General features: G+C 36.1%; 1 protein-coding gene across 1 annotated transcript in view; it reads left to right on the top strand.

Moving 5' to 3' along the window:
* Nbeal1 (neurobeachin like 1) overlaps positions 1 to 26,207 on the top strand; it is a 156,265-nt gene that overhangs the window by 24,157 nt on the left and 105,901 nt on the right. The window contains exons 5-12 of the mRNA XM_090354628.1: positions 1,191 to 1,272; positions 1,794 to 1,921; positions 3,749 to 3,831; positions 9,035 to 9,120; positions 10,247 to 10,553; positions 12,164 to 12,270; positions 21,502 to 21,588; positions 24,333 to 24,416. Of these exons, the coding sequence (XP_090210754.1) occupies positions 1,191 to 1,272; positions 1,794 to 1,921; positions 3,749 to 3,831; positions 9,035 to 9,120; positions 10,247 to 10,553; positions 12,164 to 12,270; positions 21,502 to 21,588; positions 24,333 to 24,416 (964 nt within the window). The remainder of the gene's footprint in view (positions 1 to 1,190; positions 1,273 to 1,793; positions 1,922 to 3,748; positions 3,832 to 9,034; positions 9,121 to 10,246; positions 10,554 to 12,163; positions 12,271 to 21,501; positions 21,589 to 24,332; positions 24,417 to 26,207) is intronic.

The raw sequence follows: 26,207 nt of genomic DNA on the forward strand, positions 1-26,207 counted from the left end.
AAAAGGAGCTACAATTCCTAAAGCAAAATGAACCTGTAAAAGTGTATGTGTAGTATTATGAAAATACTGTTTATAAAAATGTAACCATGTGAATCTGTACTGGGACAAACCTCTAAGGAAATAATTTAGACCTAAGTCATTGTTTATATTTGGGTTATAAGACTATTGGTGATTTTTTTTCTACTTGTACTATAGAAAAATTAGAAAATATTTTTTATAAGAAAATATATAGAAATTTAATGTGTAATATATACATTAGAAGTTACTCCCATTTTTCTGTAATAGAATTTTAATTTATTATATAAATTAGAGAAAATTAGAAATATATTAAAAAATTAGAATTTTTTTTTTTTTTGCCAGTGCTGGGGCTTGAACTCAGGACTTAGGTACAATCCCTGAGCCTCTTGGTGCTCAAGGCTAGCACTCTACCACTTATGCCACAGTGCCACTTTTGACTTTCTGAGTAGTTTATTGTAGATAAGAGTCACACACTTTTTTACCTGGTCTGGCTTCAAACCGTGATCCTCAAATCTCAGCCTCCTGAATAGCTAGGATTATAGGAATGAGCCACTGGCATCTGGTTTAGAAATTTTTTCTTGGTTTTCTAAAATGATAGACACAAATCTGCTTAATCTAACATCATATGATCTTATAAAATATTTTATAACATAAATGTACTTTTTAAATTTGTAGTGGCTAAGTGGTGCTTGAGATTTCATATTTTCTAGCAGGTGAGGTGGCTCACGCCTGTAATCCTAGCTACTCAGGAGGATGCGATCTGAGGATCAAGGTTCAAAACCAGCCCAGACACAGAAGGACCTGAGACTCTTATCTCCAAGTAATCTCTAGAAAAGAGAAGTGGGCCTTGGCTCAATGGTAGGGCAGTGGGCTTGGCTCTAGAGTTGTGCAGTAGCCTTGAGCTGAAGAGCTCAGGGACAAGGCCCAGGGGTAAGGTGGTAGCTTGAGCCGCAGAGCTCAGGGATAGCACCCAGGCGGAGTTCAAGCCTCTTGATCCACAAAAAAAAAGTTTCATATTTTCAGAAGAAAAGTTTATATATCCATATTGAGCTTATGTTCTAATAAATATATTTGTATTTTGTTTGCCAACATCTATTCTCAAAATTTAAGCAGAACATACAGCATGTATTTTGTTCACCATTCATATAGGATACGATATTTTTTCCTTATAGAAATCTTTCAAATGTAGAAGAAATTGGGACTTGCTCTTATATTAACCACATCATCACCATGACAACTCTCTATATTCAACAAGTAGGTGTGAACTAGTATCTTCCTTTTTGTTGCTTTGTTAAGGCCAAGTTTTTCTGTAGCTAATATAGTTAAATGTTTTTATAAAAGTTAATTGAAAAACGAATTAAAATTGTCCTTGGATGATTTATGCTTCAGAAATGTTATACATACTGTCTAAAGAAAGGCAAGTTGTTATTAATATTTTATTATTACAGTCATTATAGTTACATGTTACTACTTATCTTTACTTACTTACAATGTTTTGACCAGTATTGCTTTACTTGTTAAAGTATATTTTAAATAACTTTGAGGCAACAATTTATATGTACATATATTACAATGACTAGTTTTCTTGCTGAAATAATTTTTTCTAAAGACATTTAGCTGTTTCAAATAATTGTAGAAAAAATTTAAAAGTTGAGAGTTTAAACGCCTCTTTCAGATTGAAAGGGGAAGTTAAGTTTCTTTGAATAAAAATAATTTATTGTTATGATGAATAAATCATATTTTTAATTTAATTTTATGTTTAACTTTATTCTTAGTTAAAAAGCAAGCAAAAGGAGAAGGAAATGGCAGATCAAACGTCTATTGAAGAATTTGTGATCCATGCATTAGCATTTTGTGAAAGTTTATATGATCCATATAGGAATTGGAGACATAGAATTTCAGGGTATGTGCTATAAGTAATAATGATCATTTAAAATCTGAATATCATGTGATTCTATTTTTTTTCTTCCGGTCATGGGACTTGAACTCTGGCCCTGGGTACTGTCCCTGAGCTCTTCAGCTCAAGGCTACTCCTTGAACCACAGCTCCACTTCTGGTTTTCTGGGTATTAATTGGAGATAAGAGTCTCATGGACTTTAGGGCCTGGGCTGGCTTTGAGCCACAATCTTCATATCTCAGCTTCTGAGTAGCTAGGATTACAGGTACGAGCTATTGTGCCCAGCTCATATGTGATTCTTTAAAGACTATCTTCTCTATGAAAAGCAACAAGGAGTAAAATGCTTGCCTAGAATGCACAAAAACCTGGGTTCAATTTCTCTGTACCACATACATAGAAAAAGCTGGAAGTGGGGCTGTGGCTCAAGTGGTAGAGCTCTAGTCTTGGGAAAGCCCCAAAACAGTGCTCAGGCCCTGAGTTCAAGCCCTAGGACTGGCAAAAAACAAAACAAAAAAGTAGAAGAAAATAAAAAGCAACTAGAAATGTGGCTTAGTGGTAGAGTGATTGCCTAGCATGTATGAAGCCCTTGGTTCTATTCCTCATTACCACATAAACAGAAAATAACAGAAGTGGCTCAAGTGGTAGAGCACTAGTTTTGATCACAAAGCTCAGGGACAGAGCCCAGGCCCTGAGTTCAAGCCCCAGGGTTAGCAAAAACAAAAAACAACTGGAAAGATATGTATAACACTTAAAGATTTAACAATGAGGTAGAGAATTATGTTGGAGGTAATAAGTAATAAATGCGCTTTCTACATATTTTGAACATAAGTGAATTCTGATAATTTGATGAGGCATTAAAAGCACATATATTAAAATCAAGTAAAGTCCAGCTGCCTTCAAGAGAAGTTTATATATCTATATCTCTCTCTATATATACCATATATATATATATTGCTTAACATATTTTAACATGTGTATAGCTTTGTGGTAGTGAGCATGCAAAGTCTTTGATTCATTCTCCAGCATTTCCAGAACCCCAACAAAATCTACAAGTTGTATATTTGAAAGTATTTTTTAGGCTGTGCATGGTGGCCCAGGCCTGTAATCCTACCTGCTCAGGAAGCTGCCATCTGAAGATTGAGATGGAAAGCCTGGGGCACTAAAGATCTGGAGACTTTTATCTCTAATCACTAAAATAGGGAAGTGGTACTGTGGCTCTGGGGTAGGGTGGTAGCCTTGAGCTGAAGAGCTCAGGGACAGTGCCCTGGCCCAGAATTCAAGCCCCATGATCCATCCAAAAAAAAAAAAAATTATGCCAATTACTAGGTATAATGAGAAACTATTCTTTTTATTTTATTTTATTTTATTTTTGCCAGTCCTGGGCTTGAGCTCAGGGTCTGAGCACTGTCCTTGGACTTTCTCAAAGCTAGAGCTCTACCACTTGAGCTTCAGCACCACTTTCAGCTTTTTTCTATGTACGTGGTACCGAGGAATTAAACCTGGGTCTTTGTGCATGCTAGGCAAGCACTCTACCACTAGGCCAAACCCCGGCCCTGAGAAACTATTCTTTATACTTGGGTACTCACTGAGTCAACACTTCTCATCTTCTCATTGTGTTGAATGGGGATGATATACCTGAATATTATGGAAAGGATGGGCACTAATAAAATCCAGGCTAGACAAGTAATTAAGAGATTAAAAAAAGATTATGCCAATTCTGGAGGTATATTGTTTAATACATAAATTAAAACATCAACTTTTTTAGAGTTGTTTTATAAATGTTCTGTCTCAGCTTGCACATGTTATAATTTGTTAACTTCTTTTTAATGATAGACGAATCCTTAGCTCTGTGGAAAAGAGCAGACAGAAATATAAGCCAGCTTCTCTCACAGTGGAATTTGTTCCTTTCTTTTATCGTAAGTAACATATTAACTCATTTTACTTTGATTTTCATTTTATTCTATTTTTTTCCTTACTCTTGATTGTGACTTTAATTCAGCTTTGTGAAATGGTAAGATAACAGTTGTTTAAGAAAATGTTGATTCATTTTTGGCTCCCATTGTGTTTGGGTATGATTGATTTACTGTATTTTTTTTTGGTCAGTTTGTGGGGCTTGGATTGTGGGCGTGAGCACTGTCCCTGAGCTCTTCAACTCAAGGATACCACCCTAACCCTTGAGCCATAGCACTACTTCCTGTTTTCTGGTGATTAATTGGAGATAAGAGTGTTACTGACTATAGGGGACTTTAGTGCCCAGGCTGGCTTTGGACCATGATCCCCAGATCTCAGCCTCCTGAGTAGCTAGGATTATAGGTGTGACCCACTATACCTGGCTGATTTACTCTATTTTTCTGAGCAGAATTTTTGGTTGCATTGAATATTTTAAAGATGGTTGTATAATTTAGAACTTCAGAATTTTGGGGGGGGGGTGGGGGTTCTAGTGGTTAATTGAAGATAATAGTCTCACAGTCTTTATTGCCCAGGCTGGCTTTGAACTCTGATCCTTAGATCTCAGCTCCTGAGTAGCTAGGATTACAGGTATAAGCCACCATGCCTGGATGTAATTATTATTATTGTTTCAAGAATGCAGAGAGCTAGGAGAATGGCCTAGTGGTAGAGTGCTTGCCTAGTATACACAGAGCTGTGGGTTGGTTTTCTTGGTACTGCATACACAGAAAAAGCCATAAATAGAGCTCAAGTGGTAGAGCTCTAGCCTTGAAAAAGAAAAGCCCAAGGACAGAGTTCAAGCCCTACGACTGGCCAGAAAAACAAAAAGAGGCCGGGAGTTTGGCCTAGTGGTACAGTGCTTGCCTAGCATGCATGAAGGCTCGGGTTTGATTCCTAAATATCGCATACATAGAAAAAGCTGGAAGTGGTGCTGTGGCTCAAGTGGTAGAGCTCTCGCATTGAGAAAAAAAAGCCCCAAAGACAGTGCTCAGTCCCTAAGTTCAAGCCCTACAATTGACAAAAATCAACCAACCAATCAATCAAACAAACAAACAAAAACCCAGAAAATTTTTCTCAGGATAAAAAGAAACACTTTGGGCCTGGAGTTCAGCCTAGGCATAGAGTGCTTGCCTAGCATGCAGGAAGCCCTGGGTTTGATCCCTTGGTACCACATACATAGAAAAAAAAGCCAGAAGTGGTGCTGTGGCTCAAGTCATAGAGCGCTAGCCTTTAGGAAAGCCCAAAGACAGTGTTCAGGCCCTGGGTTCAAGGCCCAGGATTGGCAAAATTAAAAAAAAAAAGAAAAAGAAACACTATGTTTCTTATGTCAGTTGCCTATTCAGATATATCCAATCTTAACATTTTGGCATGTTACTTTTGTTTTTTTTGTTTTCTTGTGAAATAAAAGAAGATAGAAATATTGATTTCTTAGTGGAGAGGATTACAGTGCCCACTGTACATGACTACTAATCACTTTCATATCTATAACCAACTGTGTTTGGAACTGGTATCACTTAGAAGGTATGGTTGGGACTACTGCCAGTAGAACAGTATAAGATGTTTCTAAATGACTGCAGTTTTATTTTTTTGCCTTTCACATGAGCTTTTCTTTGGTTTGTAAAGTGAAATTATAACATTAGATTTGTGAGTATGAGAGCTGTCAAAATACATTGATAGGATAGGCATGGAATATACATTCTTGTTTCAAAAGGAGAAATTAAGAGGAAGAAAGAAGTAACAGGTTTCAGGCAAGTCTAGAACCTGACAAAACAACAAATTACTTTAGACTTCATAGCTTCATCATAATCTACTTTCTTTTAATATTCTGCTTACTAGTCCTCTTTTTTTAAATTGTTGGGATAATGTATAGATAGGGGTTACAGTTACATTGGTCAGGTAGTAGGTGCTTTACTTCTCGCACATTGATACCCCCCCTCCATGTTTTTGTCCCCATTTCCCTTCCCCCACCCTTTCACTATTCCTCTTTTTTTTTTTTTTTTTTTTTTTGCCAGTCATGGGGCTTGAACTCATTGCCTGAGCACTGTCCTTGGGCTTTTCTCAAGGCTAGTACTCTACCACTTGACCACAGCACCACTTCCAGCTTTTTCTATGTATGTGGTACCAAGGAATTGAACTCTGGAGCTTTGTGCATGCTAGGCAAGCACCATACTACTAGGCCAAACTCCCGGCCCCTATTCCTCTTTTTGTTAGTAGTATCCCTTCCAGCTCAGAAAGGCATTCTTACCAATTCTTGGTCTGAAAGCCCTATGGCACATGGCTGTCAGTACAGTCCCATCCCAGAATCTGTGGGCCATCATGATCCACTGGAGTCTGGGAAGTGGCCTCAATTTTTGGGACCTGGGAGGAGGAAATTAACACTTGGCCTTGTGGTTGTGTGACAGGTGTGGCCTTCTTGATCTCTGAATTGCCTGCAGTGTCATTGTTATTGTATCTTTTGAAAAATAATATTTATTCCCAACTGAGTTTGGTGTGATTCTATGAATGCAAAAAGTCTAACAGTTTATTTGCTTCATTCTTTTCCACTTATTCTGTCCTCATATATATATATATACATTATACATATTATATATATATAAAATATATATAATTTCCTGTTTTTTAAATTCTTGGCCTCCACTGAGATAGCTAAATAAGTTCAGGAATTATACTTACAATGATTCATCAAATGGTTTTTTCAGTCAGTCCTTAGTGTTTTCTTCAGAATAGGTTTTCTAAAATTTTGTAATTTGGGTAGGGTGAGAAATTTAAAACGCCTTCAAAGTCTGATTCTTTTTTGCTTAATTTCTTCCTCAGTTTATTTTTCTCCTTGCACATTTTTCTGTAGTGAGAAAAGATATGGGTGCTTAGAAATGGTCTTAACCAGGCTAGGAATGTGGTTTAGTGGTAGAGTGCTTGCCTAGCATGCATGAAGCCCTGGGTTCCATTCCTTGGTACCATATACACAGCAAAAAAGCTGCAAGTGATACCATGGCTCAAGTGGTAGAGTGCTAGCCTGGAGAAATCCCAAAGACAGTGTCTAGGCCCTGAGTTCAAGCCCCAGGACTGGCAAAAAAAAAAAAAAAAAAAAAAGGGTCTTAACCAACTATCCATTTCATCACTAGTAAGTTTTTTTTTTATGAATGTTTCCTTTATATGGAAGTTGATTTAAAATTACTCTTTTGATTTCCTTAATGTTCTCCATCAAAGGTGTCAGGTGCTAGAATTTAATTTGTAGTTTTAATTTAATTGTGGGGACAATTTCTGTGAGTAGAAGGCTATTTATAAATTTTTCTTCTTTTTATAATTTGTGTCTTTAAAAGAATTTATGATGTTCACTTATGTTGTCAACTTTATGGGCATAAAGTTGTTTTTAAGTTTATTATCTTTTCAAGTCTGTAGGCTTTGAATTGATAACCTTCCTCCCTCCCTCCCTCCCTCCCTCCCTCCCTCCCTTCTTCCCTTCCTCTCTCCTTCTCTCCTCTCTCTCTCTCTCTCTCTCTCCTTTGTTTCTTTTAATTATGCTGATTTTCTTAATGAAAAATCACTTGACCTATTGATTTCCCTTTTCATTAAAATCTCTAATTTTTGCTTCCCTTTTACTTAAGAGTTTAATTTGTTCCTGTTCTAGTTTCATTTGTATGAGAGTATTGATCTTTAATTATACCTTTTTAAGACCTTTTCTAGTATGTACAGTTTAAGGTATGGGGCTTTATTTTTATTTGCTACTACTGGAATTTGAATTTAGGGCCTCTCACTTGCTAAGCAGGTAAATACTTGAACCATGTCCCCACCCCCCTTTTTTTTGTGGGTCATGGGGCTTGAACTGTTCCTGAGCTCTTCAGCTCAAGGATACCACCCTACACTTGAGCCAAGCCCCACTTCCCATTTTCTAGAGGTTAATCGGAGATAAGAGTCTCAGGTCCTTTTGTGCTCAGGCTAGCTTTGAACCTCAGATCTCAGCCTCCTGAGTAGCTAGGATTACAGGCATGAGCCACGGCACTGGTTATGTCCCTATTCTTAAGAAATTGTAAATAGAGGTATTATTTTAGTTGTTGTTTATTTTGTTTTTAAGTAAAGCAGTTGTTTTAGCTTTTGGTATACTTTAAAAATTTTTCTTTTAGTTTAAAATATTTTCCAATTTTTCATCTTTTCTTTTGTTGTGTGCCTGTCCTTGGGTTTGAACTTAGGCCTGAGCACAGAAAAAGCCAGAAGTTGCATTGTGGTTCAAGTGACAGAGTGCTAGCCTTAAGTAAAAAGTGTCCAAGGACAGTGCCCGGGCCCTGAGTTCAAGCCTCAAAACTGGCAAAAAAAACCAAACAAACAAAAAAAGAAAAAAATATATAATTCAGTACATTTGGCCCTCCATAGTAGAGTCAGCCCTCCATATCTATAAATTCCATGTCTTCAGGTTCAACTGGAAAAAGTTTGTATCTTTACTAAACAAGTACAAAGTTTAAAAAAATCATCTTCTAAATAATATACCAACAATTTATATGGCACTTATATTGCAATGAATAGTCATGAGATGTGAGAATGTACTTAGACTATGTATAAATTTTGTGCCATTTTATATAAGGAACTTGAGCATGCATGAATTTTAGTGTACAAGGGTGAAGTTCCTGGAAACAATTACCTGCATATACTGAGAAAAGGCTGCAGGTCCAACTTTTTTTTTTCTTTTTGTAAGGGTAGATTACTATGGTAAGTTGGTGAAGTTAGAGATATACTTTTTTTTTTTTTTTTTTGGCCAGTCCTGGGCTTGAGCTCAGAGCCTGAGCACTGTCCTTGGACTTTCTCAAGGCTAGAGCTCTACCACTTGAGCTACAGGCACCACTTCTGGCTTTTTTCTATGTATGTGGGTACCGAGGAATCGAACCTGGGTCTTCGTGCATTCTAGGCAAGCACTCTACCACTAGGCCAAACTCCTGGCCTAGAGATAGACTTTTAAGTTGGAGCAGTCCTTTTCTATGCAGCATTTATTATGTGACATCATAAAGTTCCTAAAATGGTTCTAACTTATAACTTCTCTTTTTCTTTCCTATATTTATCCATTTTTCCCTTTGATGCATCTTTTGCTTTATTACAAATGATTCTGTAGGTTTCAGTTTGACATATTCTATAGATGACTCATGTTAAAAATAAATCTTATTTATTTGTATATTATATTCACAGAATGTTTTCAGGAAAGTGAACATCTTAAGGAAAGTCTTAAATGTTGCTTACTGCATCTCTTTGGAGCCATTGTAGCCGGTGGGCAGGTGAGGACAGTGTTGAAAATCAATATACAACCTATAGTTAACAGTACAGAAAAGCTTTCTATGGATTATATAATGAATTCTTTTTCTTTTTATAACTTTATGAATCATATAAACATTTTTGAGTTTATATTTTATTTAAATTGAAACTTGTTCCAGAAATATCTTTTGACAACTAAGTAATAATACTGGATATATTCCTAGATTTATTGAGCTTTGGTATTATAAATTCATAGTTGTATCATTTTTCAGCTACTACTAGATTTTATTGTAGGTTATAGAGGAAGTCAGTTCTAAGAATTGACTTGATGAAATCAAATTCTAGCAGTTTAATTTCCAAATACATGTTAATTTACCCACTATTCTTCTTTCTCATAATTACTTGCATTTATGCAAGTTTTTGTTGATGCTGTTGTTGGGCTTGAACTCAGTGCCTGGTTGCTGTCGCGGAGATCTTTTGCTCAAGGCTAGTGCTCTATCACTTTGAGTCACAGTACCACTTCTGATTTTCTGGTGGTTAATTGGAGATGAGTCTCAATGGACTTTTCTGCTTGAGCTATCATTGAACTGAGATCTTCAGATTTCAGATCCAAGTCTCCTGTGTAGCTGATTTCAGGCAGGCATGAGCCACCAGCGCCTGGCAACAACCTTTTATGTAATATGTGTATATGTATATACATATGTGTGTGTGTGTAGTTTTTATTATTTATGAAACGGAATTTATAGTAATTTTTTTTTCTAAGTTGTGCATCTTAAAAGCTCTCTGGGGGTCTGGGAGTTTGGCCTAGTGGTAAGAATGCACATCTAGCATGCACGAAGACGTGGGTTTGATTCCTTGGTACCACATACATAGGAAAAAAAGCCAGAAGTGATGCTGTGGTTCAAGTGGTAGAGCTCTAGCCTTGAGAAAAAAAACCCAAGCCCAAGGACAGTGCTCAGCCCCTGAGTTTAAGCCCAACGACTGTTAGTTGCCAGCTGAATTATAATTCAGAAAGTGCAGTCTACTTTTGGTTCTTTAATTAAGTTCTGAACAAGAGAAAATTTCTTATGGACTTACCAATTCTCTCTTATTACAAACATAGAGCTTCATTTAGATTTTTTTTTGTTTTGATTATTCTTATTGTTTCAGAAAAATGCTTTGCAAGCAATTTCTCCAGCCACCATGGAAGTTCTCATGAGAATTTTGGCAGATTGTGATTCTTGGGAGGATAGAGATCCCGAAGAAGTGGGGAGGAAGGTAGAACTAACTTTGAAGTGCCTTACAGAAGTAGTTCATATCCTTCTTACTAGCAGCTCTGACCAACGTCAAGTGGAAACCAGTACTATTTTAGAGAACTATTTTAAGTTCCTCAATTCAGATCATTCCGCTTTACCTAATAAAAAGAGATCCAGACAGTGGGAACGCCAATTTATAGCTCTACAGATCAAAATGCTAAGTAAGTATTTGGTAAAAATAATTTAAAAAAATTTATTGTCGGGATAATGTATACAGGGGTTACAGTTACATTCGTCATTCTCGCACATTGATACCCCTTCTCATGTTTCCCTGTTTCCCTCCTCCCACCCCCTCAGAAAGAATTTTCTCTGTGTAGTTTTTTTCTTCTTTTTTTTAATCGTTTGCGGGGTTTAAACTCCAGCCTGGGTGCTATCCCTGTCTGCTTTACTATGAGTCTCATAGGGACTTTTTTGCCATCCCCCCCACCTCACTCTGCCCTCCCCCAAACTACAATCCTGACTCATATCTAAGTCTCCTGAGTAGCTAGGATTACAGGTGGGAGCCACTGCCCCTGACTATCCATGAGCTTTTTTTTTTTTGGCCAGTCTTGGGGCTTAAATTCAGGGCCTGAGCACTGTGTTTGGGCTTTTTCAAGGTTAGAGCTCTGCCACTTGAACCACAGCACCACTTTCAGCTTTTTCTATGTATGTGGTACTGAGGAATTGAACACTAGTCTTTGTGCATTCATGGTAGGTAAGCTCTCTACCAGTAGGCCAAACTCCTGGTCCCTCCATGAGCTTTTTTTTTTTTTTTTGCCAGTCCTGGGCTTGAGCTTAGAGCCTGAGCACTGTCCTTAGACTTTCTCTAGGCTAGAGCTCTACCGCTAGAGCTACAGCACCATTCCTGGCTTTTTTCAATGTACGTGATACTGAAGAATTGAACATGGATCTTCATGCATGCTAGGCAAGCACTCTACCACTAGGCCAAACTCCCGGCCGCTCCATGAGCTTTTTAAAATCTCCAGTTAACTACCAAAAGCTGGAAGTTGAGCTGTCCTTCAAATGGCAGAGCACTAATCTTGAACAAAAAAATCTCAGTGATACTGCAAAGGCCCAGAATTCAAGCCTCAGCACTTGCACACGAAAAGGAAACCAAGTGATATTTGGCATAGGCAATATGTCTATATCTTAGTTTCTAAATAAAAAACAAGTCCATGAAATGAGGCTCAAATTTATGAACTTTCATTTTAGAATATTTCAAAATATGGCATGCTATAATGTAGCAAAAGATTAAAATAGTATATAAGATTATTCTCATTGATCTGTAGCTGCAAATATATTGGATCATTTGACAAGATTTTGATGTCCAATTATTTCTAAGTTGACATGTACATATGCTAACTAAGAAATTTTCTTCTTTGAAATTTTATTTTTGAGTAGGAATAATTCACTAGTAGTAAATGAGAGCAAATAATATCATTTTAAGGCCTCTACATTAATTTTATAATGTATAAATGAGACTGTTTACCAAACATCAGCATTTACTGCTATCACAATAGTTGGTTATACCTGAGTATTGTGATAGAAGAGTAACTGAATAACTTTGTGGAAAATACATGAGTCTATGTAATATTTAACCATTTAAAATGTTAACCATACATAAGTTGAATATTTATATTAAAAATATGAAATTGTTCCCTTTTACATTACCTAATAACTATACTATGGCTTTCTGTTCTTGATCTTGATAACTTACTTCCTAAGCTGTATCTGTTCTGTCAATGAAAAAACAACATAAACTTAAATGGATATTTTGTCTTTATTTTTCTAGATACCATTACAGCCATGTTAGATTGCACAGATAGACCTGTTCTTCAGGCCATTTTTCTTAACAGTAATTGCTTTGAACATCTCATAAGACTGCTACAAAACTGCAAGGTATTTTCCTATTATTATTTGTATTGTCTTTTTGTAAGAAACTTATTTTGAATGAAATTTGAGCATATTATTACTAAACTCTTGTTTTTTACTTTTATTATGCTATCAATTTTTATCTTAGTTGGAACTAGATTTGTATCATTATAACTAATACATTCACAGTAAAAAAAAAAAAAACTAAAACCAAATTTCTTAATTTGATGAATACTTGTTTTCTTTTCCATTTCATCCAGGAATATAATTGAGATAATTTAAAGTCTAAGTTGCTTGTAATTTTTTGTCCAGGTATTGTGTAAAGATACTACTGAGTCAGTCTAGTTTTTTTCCTTGTGTTTCTTGAAGTACTCTCTTTTATCAGCTTGGAAATCTGACAACCTAGCTTATGTATGTGCATATCAGTGATTGTAGGTAATGTTAAATAAAGCATTTGTTTTCTCTGGTGAATGATTTCAAACTTATTCATTTTGAATAATATCATCATAACATAATATCATCATATCATTAGCTTACTAGTATTTTTATATTTTTTTGGTATAGCAGTGGCTTTTTAGTTAGGTAACCAGATTTGTTTAACAAGTATTTATTGTATATCATCTACATGTCAGATATGGTTCTCAAACTATTGATATAAAAACCAAAACAGAAGAACAAAACAAAAATCCTACCCTCTAGAAACATATTTTGGAGAGAGCCAAAACAATAGGAAACCAAAAATGTCTAGAATAGATGATGGTAAATGACAAATACTGGGTAGAGGGCTTAATATTCACAGCAAGAAGAGATACTGTTTTATTACAAATTGATTAGGAAAAGACTATAAGGGAACATTTGGACAGAGATGATTAGGAAATGAATAATTTGAGCTGTACTATATCAGATCGCCTGAGCCAGAGAGAGTGTCAAAGTTCTAAAGTTGAAGCTTCTTCCTATATTTGAGGAAAAGTAAATAGGCTACTTGGTTAGAGACAAACTGGATAGTCTTACAGATTTTTACATTAATTTTTTTGAAAGCCAGAGAAAGGAGATTTCTTATGTGTAAGCCTTAGGAAGACAATACTTCAGTACATGTTCAGCCACTTTCAAGAATATATACATGAATTTCAGATCTTATAGAGGGGCCATGAGGAGAAAGATACACAAATTGTTCTGGTCACAGTATGTCCTGGTTGGTCTCAATGTCAGTCCTTGTTTTAGGAAAGGTTCTGAGAAGTTATCACTGTGATCATTGGCAGGACTGCCAGACATTGGTTGTCTGCTGTGTGGACACTGATTATTATTATTATTATTATTTTTTTTTTTTGCCAGTCCTGGGCTTGAGCTCAGGGCCTGAGCACTGTCCTTGGACTTTCTCAAGGCTAGAGCTCTACCACTTGAGCCTCAGCACCACTTCCGGCTTTTTTTTTATGTATGTGGTACCGAGGAATCGAACCCCGGGTCTTCATGCATGCTAGGCAAGCACTTTAACCACTAGGCCAAAATCCCGGCCGTGGACACTGATTATTAAAAATAGGAAATTAGTAGAAAGTTTGAGTTGAAGATGGTATGGCTTTTCTTACATTTCCAAAGATTATTGTAACTTGAATATAACGGCACATTCCTATATTCCCAGCTACTTGGGTTAACTGAGACAAAAGTATTCATTGAGACCCCTTCTCTTAAAATAGTAACAAGACAAAGGAGAAGGAAAAGGAAGAGGAGAAGGAGAAAAGGGGAGACAAGAAGATCAATCATTATCTTCTTGCTTCAGTTCTCTCAAAGAGACAAATTTTGTAAAAAGAGAAAAACAGAGCTGGGGGTGTGGCTTCAGAGGTATAGTACCTGTTTAGCAAGCACAAAGCCTAAATTCAAAACTCACTAGATCTACCCAAAACCAAGACTGAAATCAAAAACAGAAAGGAAAGAGCAGGAGGAACACAGTTGAATGCCATCCCAGAAAAAAAGTATAGGAGTATATGTTTGTTATCCTTTGCTGTGTGGGAGGCATTTGTGGGAAAATTGAAGTCTGAATCTAGCACAGAGAACAATGTAATACCAGAAATTACTAAACCAGAAGGGGCTAGGGGTATGTTTAAGGGTTAGACTGCTAGCCAGTGTGAGGAGTAGAACTCAAACTCCATTACCTTAAAAAACAAATAAACAACAACAACAAAAAAACCAAAAGGACTTGGACTACTGTGGAAAATGAAAAACTGTTGTTGATGTTGTTGTTTTTGTCAGTCCTGGGGCTTGAATTCAGGGCCTGGGCACAGTCCTTGGGCTTTCCTCAAGGCTCGTGCTCTAATACTTTAGCCACAGCACCACTTCTGGCCTTTCAGAGTATGTGGTACCAAGAAATCAAATCCAGAGCTTTGTGCATGTTAGGCAAGCAATCTACCACTAGGCCAGGCTTATGGCTGAGAGAAACTTTTTTTTTTAAACAACCTGTATGATTTTTATGATCAAATTATAGATTATGTCTTCATTGAGTTACTAGGGGGCATTTATTATAGCCTTTGGCTCTATATACTTACTTGTTTGTTGGTTTATTTAATCAATACAGTGTTGGGGATAAAACTGACCTTGTACATAATAGGCAAGCATTACTGATCATTACTGATCTACAGCTCCAAACCAAAATTTTTTATTTTCTAAAAAATTAGGTTAAATTAAAAATCTGAAGAAACTCTACATGAATGTAGGTCTTTTCATTTAGAAGCTATTTTCCAAATAGGTAGATGTATAAAATAGAAAACACCAAAATATTTTCTGAAATTTAGAATAAAAAGGAACCTGATTTAAATTTGAGAATGCATCTTGGTGGTAAAACACTTGCTTAGTGCTTTCTCTCCCCAGTACTATCCTATTCCAAAAAATCTGACTTTTTGGCTAGACTTTACATTTCCTATTAATATTTTAAGCTATTTTTAGTCTGATATATGGTCTTTGGTGTTAATAAATTAAGTATAGCATTTTACTAGCATGAATGTATCTTCGTTGCTGTTTTTGTTAAGTATGTTTTGCAGTCATTTATCAATGTACTTTTTGCTTTAAGTGAATACTTAAATGGGTTGGAAATTTGCTTCATTTATATGTTAATTTAAATGTCTGTAGAAAATTAATTCTAGTTCATAGAGACTCCATGGATTCATCTTTAATTTCTAGGTTTTCTATTGTATCAAGGTATACGTTTTTTTCTTTTTGTACCAGTGTCTGAACTTCAACTCAGGACCATTCTGTCTCACTTGTCTCTTATGAATGATGCTCCACTGGAATCATGCCTCTACCCTAGCACTTTGCTGGTTAGTTGGAAATGGAGTCACATGGATTTTTCTGTCCTGGCTGGCTTTTGTCCTTGATTCTCCAGATCTCAGCCTTTAAAGTAGCTAGGATTACAGGCATGAGTTACCAATGCCTGGCCCAAAACATGCTTTTGATAAGATTTTTTACCAGAAGCCTATAGTATCATAGTGGGCAAATAGTATTCTTTCCTGAAGAATTATTCCCTTATATCCTTCTCTCACTTTTTACTCAATTTTGCATTATATTTTATTGTTTTAAAGCTATAACTTGTTCTATAATTTATATCATAAGCTCAAGATGGGTATTTACATTAATTTCTATACATAATGATAAACTTCCTCATTCTGAAAGCCATTTCTCAGATGAATTTTTGTTTTTTTGGCTAGTCCTAGGATTTGAAATTGGTCTGAGCAGTCCTTGGACACTTTCTTTCTTTTTTTTTTTTTTTTTTTTTGGTCCTTGGGCTTAGACTCTGGGCCTGGGCACTGTCCCTGAGCTCTTTAGCTAAAGGTTAATGCCCTGTCCCTTGAGCCATAGTGCTACTTCTGGTTTTCTAGTGGTTAATTGGAGATAAGAGTCTCACTGACTTTAGTGCCCAGGCTGGCTTTGAACTGTGATCCTCAGATCTCAGCCTCTTGAGTAGCTAGGATTATAGGCACGAGCCACTGCGCCTGGCTCTTGGACACTTTCTTTTCTTTCTTTTTTTTTTTTTGCTCAGAGCTAGTGCTCTGCCACTTGAGCCACTGTGCCACTTTTGGCTTTTTCTGTATATGTGGTACTGAGGAATCGAATCCAGAGCTTTGTGCATGTTAGGCAAGCACTATACTAGGCCACACTCACAGCCCAGATGAACTCTTTTTTTTTTTTTAGGCAAAAATTCAACATCTCTAAACTATAGATATTACTTTTACATTAAATCTATATTGGAATGTTTTCTATAAATATTTAGCTGATAAAGTGAAAAAAAGCTGGGTAAGGTAATTTTTTCTGAAGTGACAGTAATGGGATTTAAGTTTCAGGTCTCCTACTTGCTAGGTACTCTACCCTACCCCTTGAGTCACACCTCCAACCCTTTTTCATTCTTAGTTATTTTTCAGGTAGCTTCTTGTTTTTCTACGCTACATAGCTTCTATGCTATATTGCTTCTGGGACCACAGGTACAAATGCTATGCCCAGCTTACCGATTGAGATGAGGGAGGGTGTCTTACTTTCTGCCCATACTGGCTTGAAGAACAACCCTATCTCCTCTTCCTAGGATTACAGTATGAGCTACTGTACTCAGGCTTTATCAAGTTTTTTTTTCTGCTTTTTTGACCTAATAGGTTTTTTAATTAAAGAATTTATTAACATTTATTTTTACATCATATTTCAAATGACTTGTTTAACAAACAAGTATTCAAGAAGGGAATCTCTATATACAATTATAGGCACTTAGATTTTAGAACATAATTATGAGGATTGTATGTTGTAGATACATATTAATCTATGTAATAAAACATTATGTCTATAGAGTCGTAAGTTTTTATAACTATGTAGTTGTGTTTATATTTCCAATACAATGTTCATAGTATTGGGCAACTTTTTGAGTCCTCACTCTTGTACTGTTTGGATCTAATAGCCACATATTTTTATGTCTATGTAGTTGTGTTTGTTTTTGAGTTGGAAAGTATTTTGTTATACATTAATAAAATGTCGTGTGAATCTTTGATGCATATAGTTGTATACTTTTTGATTTTCTCAAGTCAATTATGAGCGGATGTGTGTCCCCAAAATCTCATAGCCAGGTATTTACTTTTATAACAAGTTAAGATATTTAGTGATTTTAGTGCATTTACAAATCTGTGATGTCGTATTAAGTTCAGTGCTAAAAGTTACTTAAAAATTCCCTAGTGGGGGCCGGGAGTTTGGCCTAGTGGTTAAAGTGCTTGCCTAGCATGCATGAGGACCCGGGTTCAATTCCTCGGTACCACATACATAGAAAAAAAAAAGCCAGAAGTGGTGCTGAGGCTCAAGTGGTAGAGCTCTAGCCTTGAGAAAGTCCAAGGACAGTGCTCAGGCCCTGAGCTCAAGCCCAGGACTGGCAAAAAAAAAAAAAAAAAAAATTCCCTAGTGGGAGATACTTAGTTTTTTTGTTATTACATTAACTCTTTCAAGTTCTATAAATAGAATTCTATTCTTAATAGAATTATTTGTCATAGAAAATAAGCTTGTTTTTAAAATTACAGAACATAGTGTAAAGTCAAGTAAAAACCAACTGCTAATATGAAGTGAAACAAAGTTCTTGATATATACTGTCAGGGTTTTTTTTTTTTTTTTGCTAGTTGTGGGGCTTGAACTCAGGGTCTGAGCACTGTCCTTGGACTTTTCTCAAGGCTAGAGCTCTACCACTTGAGCCACAGCACCACTTCCTATGTACATGGTATCAAGGAATCAAACCTGGGTCTTTATGCATGCTAGGCAAGCACTCTACCACTAGGCCAAACTCTTGGCCCCCAGTTTTTTTTGTTTTTGTTTTTTTTTTTGAAACCAATTTAGGCTTTTAACAGCACTGTATTAAAATATGTGACTTATGTCTCTGCTAGTTTTTTTGTCTATTCATTTGTTCATGACCAGAACTTAGCTTCTTGTCAGGCTTTGTAAATAAAATTCATAAGGCTTATTCTTTATATTTTGTATTATTTCAGGTATTTCTTTCATGGGACTTCCTATTTAAAAAAAATCACTATGGCTTGATTCTGGAAGAATATTCCAGATAAGGATTATAGTATTAGCTCTTTGACTTTCTATGCATTATTAGGAGTATTTGTGTCATTGGATTGGTTACCTTGTAGTCATATAGCAAAGAGTAGCATAAAATAATAAAGGAAATAGTGATGATGTAAATAGTAATAAATTTTCTGAGAGATATCAGAACTTCTGGGTTACACTGCATAGTCAACGTTTTTATTCACTCTCTTTTAAATATGATTTATGATTAAAAACCTTTCTTACTGTAATTGAAAAAAGCATAACAATTTTTTTTTTTAAACCTGTTCTGGGGCTTGAACTTAGGGCCTGGGCATTGTCATTGGGGTTTCTTAAGGCTAGCACTCTACTAGTTGAACCACAGCACCACTTCTGGCTTATTTTTTTCTTTGTATGCAGTAATGAGTAATTGAACTGAGGGCTTCGTGCATGCTAGGTGAGCACTCTACCACGAGGCTACACTCCCCCCCCCAAAAAAAGCATTACAAATTTTTATAAAACATTTTGTGGCCAGATGCTGATGGCTCACTCCTGTTATCCTAGCTATTCCGGAAGCTCAGATCAGAGGATCACAATTCTAAGCCAGTCCAAGCAGGAAACTCCATGAAATTCTTATCTCTAATTAACCACCAAAAAACTGAATGTGGAGCTGTGGCTGAAAGTGGCAGAGTACTAACCTTGAGCAAAGAGAGCTCAGGGACAGTGTCTATGTCTTGAATCCAAGCCCCACAACTTACACAAAATAAAATATTTTTTTAATTGTTGTAAAGCAGTTTGGCTTTATTAGTTTTGAAGCTGTAGGCCACAGCATCTAGCCTAAGATGGTAGTGGGAGGTGGTCTTGTTAATTTTTTGCCTAGATTTTTCCTTAAGCCATAGGCCTTCTGTTCTCTGCCTCCCAAGTAGCTGGGGTACATGTGTATGCTACCACACCCAGCGACTATCTCGATAATATGGAATTATTATTATTAATGATAATTTTTTTTGTTGGTTGTGGGACTTGAACTCTGGGCCTGGGCACTGTCCCTAAGCTCTTCTGCTCAAGGCCTACCCCTTGAAGCAAGCATGACTTCTGGTTTTCTGGTGGTTAATTGGAGATAGTCTCACAGACTTCAGCGTCTAGGCTGGCTTCTTTGAACTGTGATCTTTAGAACTCAGCCTCCTGAGTAGCTTGGATTATAGGTGTGAGCCACTGTGCTCGGCTGATAATAATGTTTTTTTTTGAGACAGGACCTTGTTATTGTTGAGCAGGCTAATCTCAAGCCCCTGATCCTCCTGCCTCATACTGCCAAGTGCTGGGATTATAGACCTGCACCATCAACCCCTGCTGAAATTTTATTTTTTTTTAAATCTTTAAATTTTTTAAAATCTCAAAATCTTTTTTTTTTTTTTCTGTGTATGTGGTACCAAGGAATCAAACCCGGATCCTTGTGCATGTTAGGCAAGCACTCTACCACTAGGCTAAACTCCTTGCCCCTTTAAATCTTTTAAAAGCTTGCATGTATTACATCTCTGGTGTATGCCAGATTCTATATAGATAGACTAACCCAGATTATGTCATATAATCTGCACAGCTATTTAATGAGATAGTCTTCTCAATTTGGGGAAAACAAGCTTGGAAGAATTAAGTAGTTTTTTTTTAAATCAGTCAGATAAGAAGCTTTGAACAGAACCACATTCACATTCAGATCTCTGATTCTGATTGTCACATTAAGTTTTTCATGTGTTATAAATAAAAGCATTCCTATCCCTTTTATTCCCATTTGAATTTCCCTTTTCTTTCAGTCCTGAGGATTGACTCAGGGTCTTGAACTTGCTAACCAAGTGCTCTGCTATTTGAGCTATATCCCTAGTCCTTTAGCTTTTAGTTGTTTTCCACTTCCCTCACCCTAGATAGTGCCTCACTTTTGCCCTCATTGGCTTCCAACTCTGATCTTCCTGTTTTTGCCTCCTTGAGGCAAGGATAGCTTGGGACTGTAGGTGTGACATTTTCACCTGGTTTATGTTTGGGATAAAGTCTCACCAGCTTTTACTTTGAATTTTTTTGCCTTGAATTTCAATCCTCTCACCTCCACTTCCTGGGTAGCTGGGATTACAGGCATATACCATCCTACCTGGCTCTAAATGATCTTTCTCTTTATCAAACATGTTGCAAAGGCTAAATCATTGGGATGTTGAGTTTTGCATACTAAAACTACTTAAAAGGTTTGATTTTTGTTATTTTCACTTAAAAGAGGACAGAATTACATTAAACTCGTAAAAGTTTTGGAGAAGGGGTGGGATTTTGGCCTAGTGGTAAGAGTGCTTGCTTTGCATGCATGAAGAACCAGTATCAGCTGGAAATGGTGCTGTGGCTCCAGTGGTACAGCTCTAGCCTTGAGAAAGCCCAATGACGGTGCTCAGGCCCTGCATTCAAGGCCCAGGGCTGGCAAAATAAATTGGAGGATGTTAGACAATATTTTAACAAGATGTGTAGTTAATGTCCATTTGATACTCTGAGAAATATTTCTGGAAAAAACCCTTTTTAGTCAGTTCAGTAACATTTTACAAGCTTACCTGAATGCATTATTTACTATAATATCTTTATCTTAATACTATCTTTCCTTTTCTCTGAGATGTTCTCAGCTGTTTCTTTAAGAAGTTATGAATATCAACCAAATTTAATTAATGTGGTTTTACTGACTTTAAGAGAATTTTGCTGGCAGTGGCTACACCTGTAATTCTAGCTACTCTAGAAGCTGAGATCTGAGGATCAAGGTTCAAAGCTAGCCGAGGCACAAAAGGACTTCAGACTCTTCAATTATTCTCTAGAAAATGGAAAGTGAGGCTTGGCTCAAGGGTAGGGTGGTAGCCTTGAACTGAAGAGCTCAGGGACAACACCCAGGCTCAGGGGTAGGGCAGTAAGTAGCCTTGAGCTGAAGAGCTCAGTGACAGGGCTCAGGCCAAGTTCAAGCCCCATGGACGCTGCCCTCCCAAATGAAAAGAGTTGTAAAGGAAAAGTATATCTATAATTATTAATCATATAGTATATGAACTCATAGTAGTTTGTTATCCAAGACACAAATAATCAACCATCTCTGGAAGTGTGATATACTTTACAAGAAGATTCTTGGCTTCAAGAGACATGGGAATCCACTTAGTCTCTATTCTGCTTATAGGTAACAATTTAATGTAATGTTTCCATTATTCTTGTCTCTGTTTTTAACAGCTACTTTTAAATGCTAACAATAAGGTGGCAGACAAGAACGAGAAAGACCTTGCCAACAAATTACTGACAGAAATGAATGAGGACCAGGTATCTACAAAGCCTGCATCTTGTTTCAACTGAAGTCCAAAATCAGTCATTGGGAATAACTATTCCTGTGCTTTACTTCTCATTTCTTAACATATATAAACATTATTAATCTTAATGCTCATGAATTACCTTTCAAAGTTAGTTAAAATTAACATAAAATTATTTTCATCTAAACATCATAGTGGGTGAAATGAGCAATTAGTACTCTATCTGAATGTATTTTTTTTTCAATTTGAGAAGATATAAAGTACAGGAATGGGGCCCCAGTATCAGTACTGATCATCTGGTGATGACATCATAGTTTTGCCTTTTCTAAGCACTGTGGTGAACTGGGATCTTAGGGCTTTGTGACTATGAATAGTCAGTTTTAATACCTTGATTCTCTGCTTCTTATTGACAAATAATGATTATAATTCAATGGACAGCCTGATTCTTGGAGGAAGGGAAGAAGATGCTAAATTTATTGAATGTTAAATTGTGCATGCAACATGACATTTTTTTTCTATTAAAAATTCATCTGCAGGAAGTGGTGCTGTGGCTCAACGTAGTAGAGTGCTAGCCTTGAGCTGAAGAACTCAGGGACCATGCTCAGGCCCATAGTTCAAGCCCCATGAATGACCAAAAAAAAAAAAAATTCAGCTGCATGTGGTTATAATAGAAATATGTCATTTATGATGCTTCTCACACTATATAAGATCAATTACTTTCTTTAAAAAAATACCTTTAAAATTACTCTTAGTTTTTCTTCTTAAAGTATTTGTGAGACTTACATGTCTTTTATTAACATTTTAATGTCCAGTTTTATAGAGTAGTTGTATATAAAGAGACTGAAATATGACTTATTATCTTCTGTCCTGGATGTGAAACATAAATACACAGAATGTTTTAGATTTCTCTATAAGTGTTTAGTTTCAAGGCCTACTTGTATCAGTACTAAAGTACTTATAAAAGCTTTCTGGAAGTTCACATTATAATTCCAAATGCCAGATATAATGAAGTCTTTTGGGCTTATTCTTAGACAAAGTTGAATATAGATTGTAGTTGTGTGAAACTTTGTATTCATGAAGTTTAAAAATACTGTAATACGCTGGGCACAGTAGCTCATGCCTGTAATCCTACCTACTCAGGAGGCTGAGATCTGAGGATCACAGTTCAAAGCCAGCCAGGGCACTAAAAAGTCCACGAGACTCTTATCTCCAATTAATTACCAGAAAACTGGAAGTGGCATTGTTGCTCAAGGTGTAGCGCAGTAACCTTGAGCTGAGGAGCTCAGGGACAGCACCCATGCCCAGAGTTCAAGTCCCATGACTCACAACAAAAAAAATACTGTAATATATTTATTACATATGTAATACTTATGTAATTACATATGTAATTTTAAATAAGCAACACAAAACCACTAGTACTCTAGCACCAGAATTCTGGATTAAGTAACCTAAAAATGATAAAAAGATTTTTAACATCAGAATATCTAAGTAGTTCTCTTTGTACTCAAATTTGTTCTTCTGTGAGGTAGAGAAAGAAATACCACTGTGGGATAATTGACTTCAGCTGGTAATATGTTTTTCCTAAAACAGATTTTCAGGACTATTTGTTTTACAACTTTTTTTTTTTTTTTTTTTGCCAGTCTGGGGTTTGAGCTCTGGACTTGAGCACTGTCCTTGGGCTTTCTCAAGGCTGGTGCTTACCACTTGAGCTACAGCACCATTTCGGGCATTTTTCTATGTATGTGGTACCGAGAAATCAAACCCAAGTCTTCGTACATGATAGGCAAGCACTCTACCACTAGACCAAACTCCAGGCCCTGTTTTACAACTTTTTTAAAACACTTTTTTTAGAATTGGGATTTTCACTTGACCTTGTACTTGATGGGCAGGCATTCTACTTTTGGGTTCTGTTTTATTATTTTTTTAAGTAATGTTTTGTAATTCCCTAGTCCTCATTCTTATTTTTTTTTATAATTTCCTCATCTTCTTTATGATTTAATGGTCTACTAAGTGTAATTGTCATGTTCTATTTTTACTATTGTTGGTGTTGGTTTGTAAATTTTGCTATCTATATACTGCTATGAAATTTAACACAACTTGTTCATGGTCTTCAACAAAAATAGATGAATGGAGCCAGATTTTAGTTATTCAATTGAATTCATGGCATTAAAGTGTGCCTTCTTCCAAAATGTTATTCCACTTATAGATACTTCATTTTCTTTATCTGCCTCAAAATTTTCAACGTATGTAAAAGTAGCTCTACCGTACTATATGTAAGAATGACTATTACATATAAATTGGTATATGTACATATTATTTCAGTTTTAATACAGAATTTGGAATCTATGTAAGCAAAATTATTTTGGCTATCTTACCATCTATGCTGGTAGAGTTTAAGTCTAGAAATTTCAAATATATTTTAGAAGGGAAAATGAAACATTATAGAATTTCTAATTCTAGACCTCTCCCTTCCTCTTGAGAATGTCCATTAGTTTATAAAAGCATGTGTTGAGCTTGCTTAGAACATTTAACGTAACCAGTAAATGTTGCCTTATCCTTTTTGACATGAGTCTTTTGTTAAGTAGGTAGTTTTTCTTGCAGGTTATAGAATTTTACAAATCCATTTTATATAAGAGAAATGTAATGCATGTGAAGTATTTATTTTTCAGGTTTTCAGAACAAAGGTTTCCTAAGTGAAAAAAAAATATTGAACACATTTGTTAATAACTTCCTGATTTTTTTTTCTTCATTTGGTAGGTGTTTCAGGGCCGGTTGGATTGCTTGGCTGTGTCAACCATTCAGGCTTTGACAGCAGTAATGAACAAATCTCCAGCTGCTAAGGTAAAATATCCCTAAACTTTAAAATGTCTTATTTGTACAAGTTTTCACTAATAAATCGCGAAGTGATGCAAAAGAATACTATACATATGGCTTAATAGCTGAAGTAAACTAATTCACAAATTGCCTCTTCTTTTTTTTTTTTTGCCAGTCCTGGGCTTGAGCTTGGGGCCTGAGCACTGTCCTTGGACTTTCTCAAGGCTAGAGCTCTACCACTTGAGCCTCAGCACCACTTCCGGCTTTTTTCTATGTATGTGGTACCGAGGAATTGAACCCGGGTCTTCATGCATGCTAGGCAAGCACTTTAACCACTAGGCCAAACTCCCAGCCCCAGAAATTACCTCTTCTTAGCAAAATAATTTGCTGATAATTTTAAAGACAAAACCCTGGTAACACTCAAATTTTAGCATATTGATGACTGAACTGAAAACTAATGTTGAAATTTTTATTGTTAGTCAAAGAATTGGATTAGTTGTTTAAATAGTCATATTAAGTGAGTCTATACTTAGTAAGTTTAAGGAATTAAATTGTACAGTATATTTTTCTTCATTAATAAAACAACCTTTCTCTGCTTAGTTAATGCCATCTAGAATATGTGTTTTCCACATGTGATCACCCATATCAACTTTGGACTTGTTTTTAAGTAACAATATAGCCATGTGGGTTCTAAGTCTTTCTTTGTAGGTACTAAGTGTTGGGGTTTTCCATCATTTTTCATTTTTTAATTCTAATGGTTCTCTAGTTCATTTGTGCTGGTAATTACCTTATATGTTGATTATTATATCATTGAGTTGTTGTAAGAATTAGTGAGATTAACTGTAAAGTGGTATACAAAGTATGGGCACATGTCAATTACTTAGTGAATGGAGTAATATTACTACTTTATATTTTGATCTTCTCATATGTTCATTTATAAATAGGTTGCCTGTACAGTTTTTGAAATTCAAACCTAAAAAGATGTCTAGATCATTTATACATTGTTTTTGTTGACTGTAATACCTTATATGGTTTAAAATTGAAAAGATTATGTAACAGCATTGGAGGTATAGCTAAGTGGTAGGATACCTGTTTATTGTGTGCAGCACCCTTTCTTTGATTCTAGCAACAACAAAAGGACCATATTGAACAGTGTAGATTTAGATTAAGAGTGCTTTTATTTTAATAGCAAGATAGCTTAGAAGCATCCTTTATTTGACTCTTAAGAATGAAGAGTCAAGATAACAGAATATAACTGTATTTTGAAGTAAGACAGAGGAAGATGATCAAGAATTACACAAAAAAGTGATAAAAAAGCTAAAAAGCACAAGAAAATAGAAAGGGCCCAAAAATAAGTCATCAGGACAGCTAAAAAACATGGAGAAACAAACAAGGAAAAGGAAACTGAGAAAAGAAGGGAACACTCTGCAGCTCCAACTGGCTACATGCTGGGGAAAGGAAGCTGAAGCCACAAATACTAGGTAAGCCATGCAATCCTGGGAAAACACTGGAACGCCTATACACAGGATGAGTTTCCAGTTCCCACAAGCTTTAAACCCATTTTGGGAATTGTGTGTGCCAGTGACTCCTCCTTAAGGAGGGGCCTAAACTACTCTGGGGACTTGAAAGCAGGGAATTATCAAAACTCAGAGAGCATAGGGGCACCTGCCATAGTGTCTAAGTGGGAGATCGCCATGGAAATGGTCACAGAAAGTGAAAGGTTCTGGCATAGGCTCTCTGAAAAGTTGAGTGTAACAGGGCACTTAGACTATAATGACAGGGTGGTCTGTGGCTAACAAATCCCATTGCCTGAAGTTT

This window comes from Megascapheus bottae, chromosome 21, assembly GCF_031878675.1.
Source record: "Megascapheus bottae isolate mThoBot1 chromosome 21, mThoBot2.hap1, whole genome shotgun sequence".
NCBI lineage: Eukaryota > Metazoa > Chordata > Mammalia > Rodentia > Geomyidae > Megascapheus > Megascapheus bottae.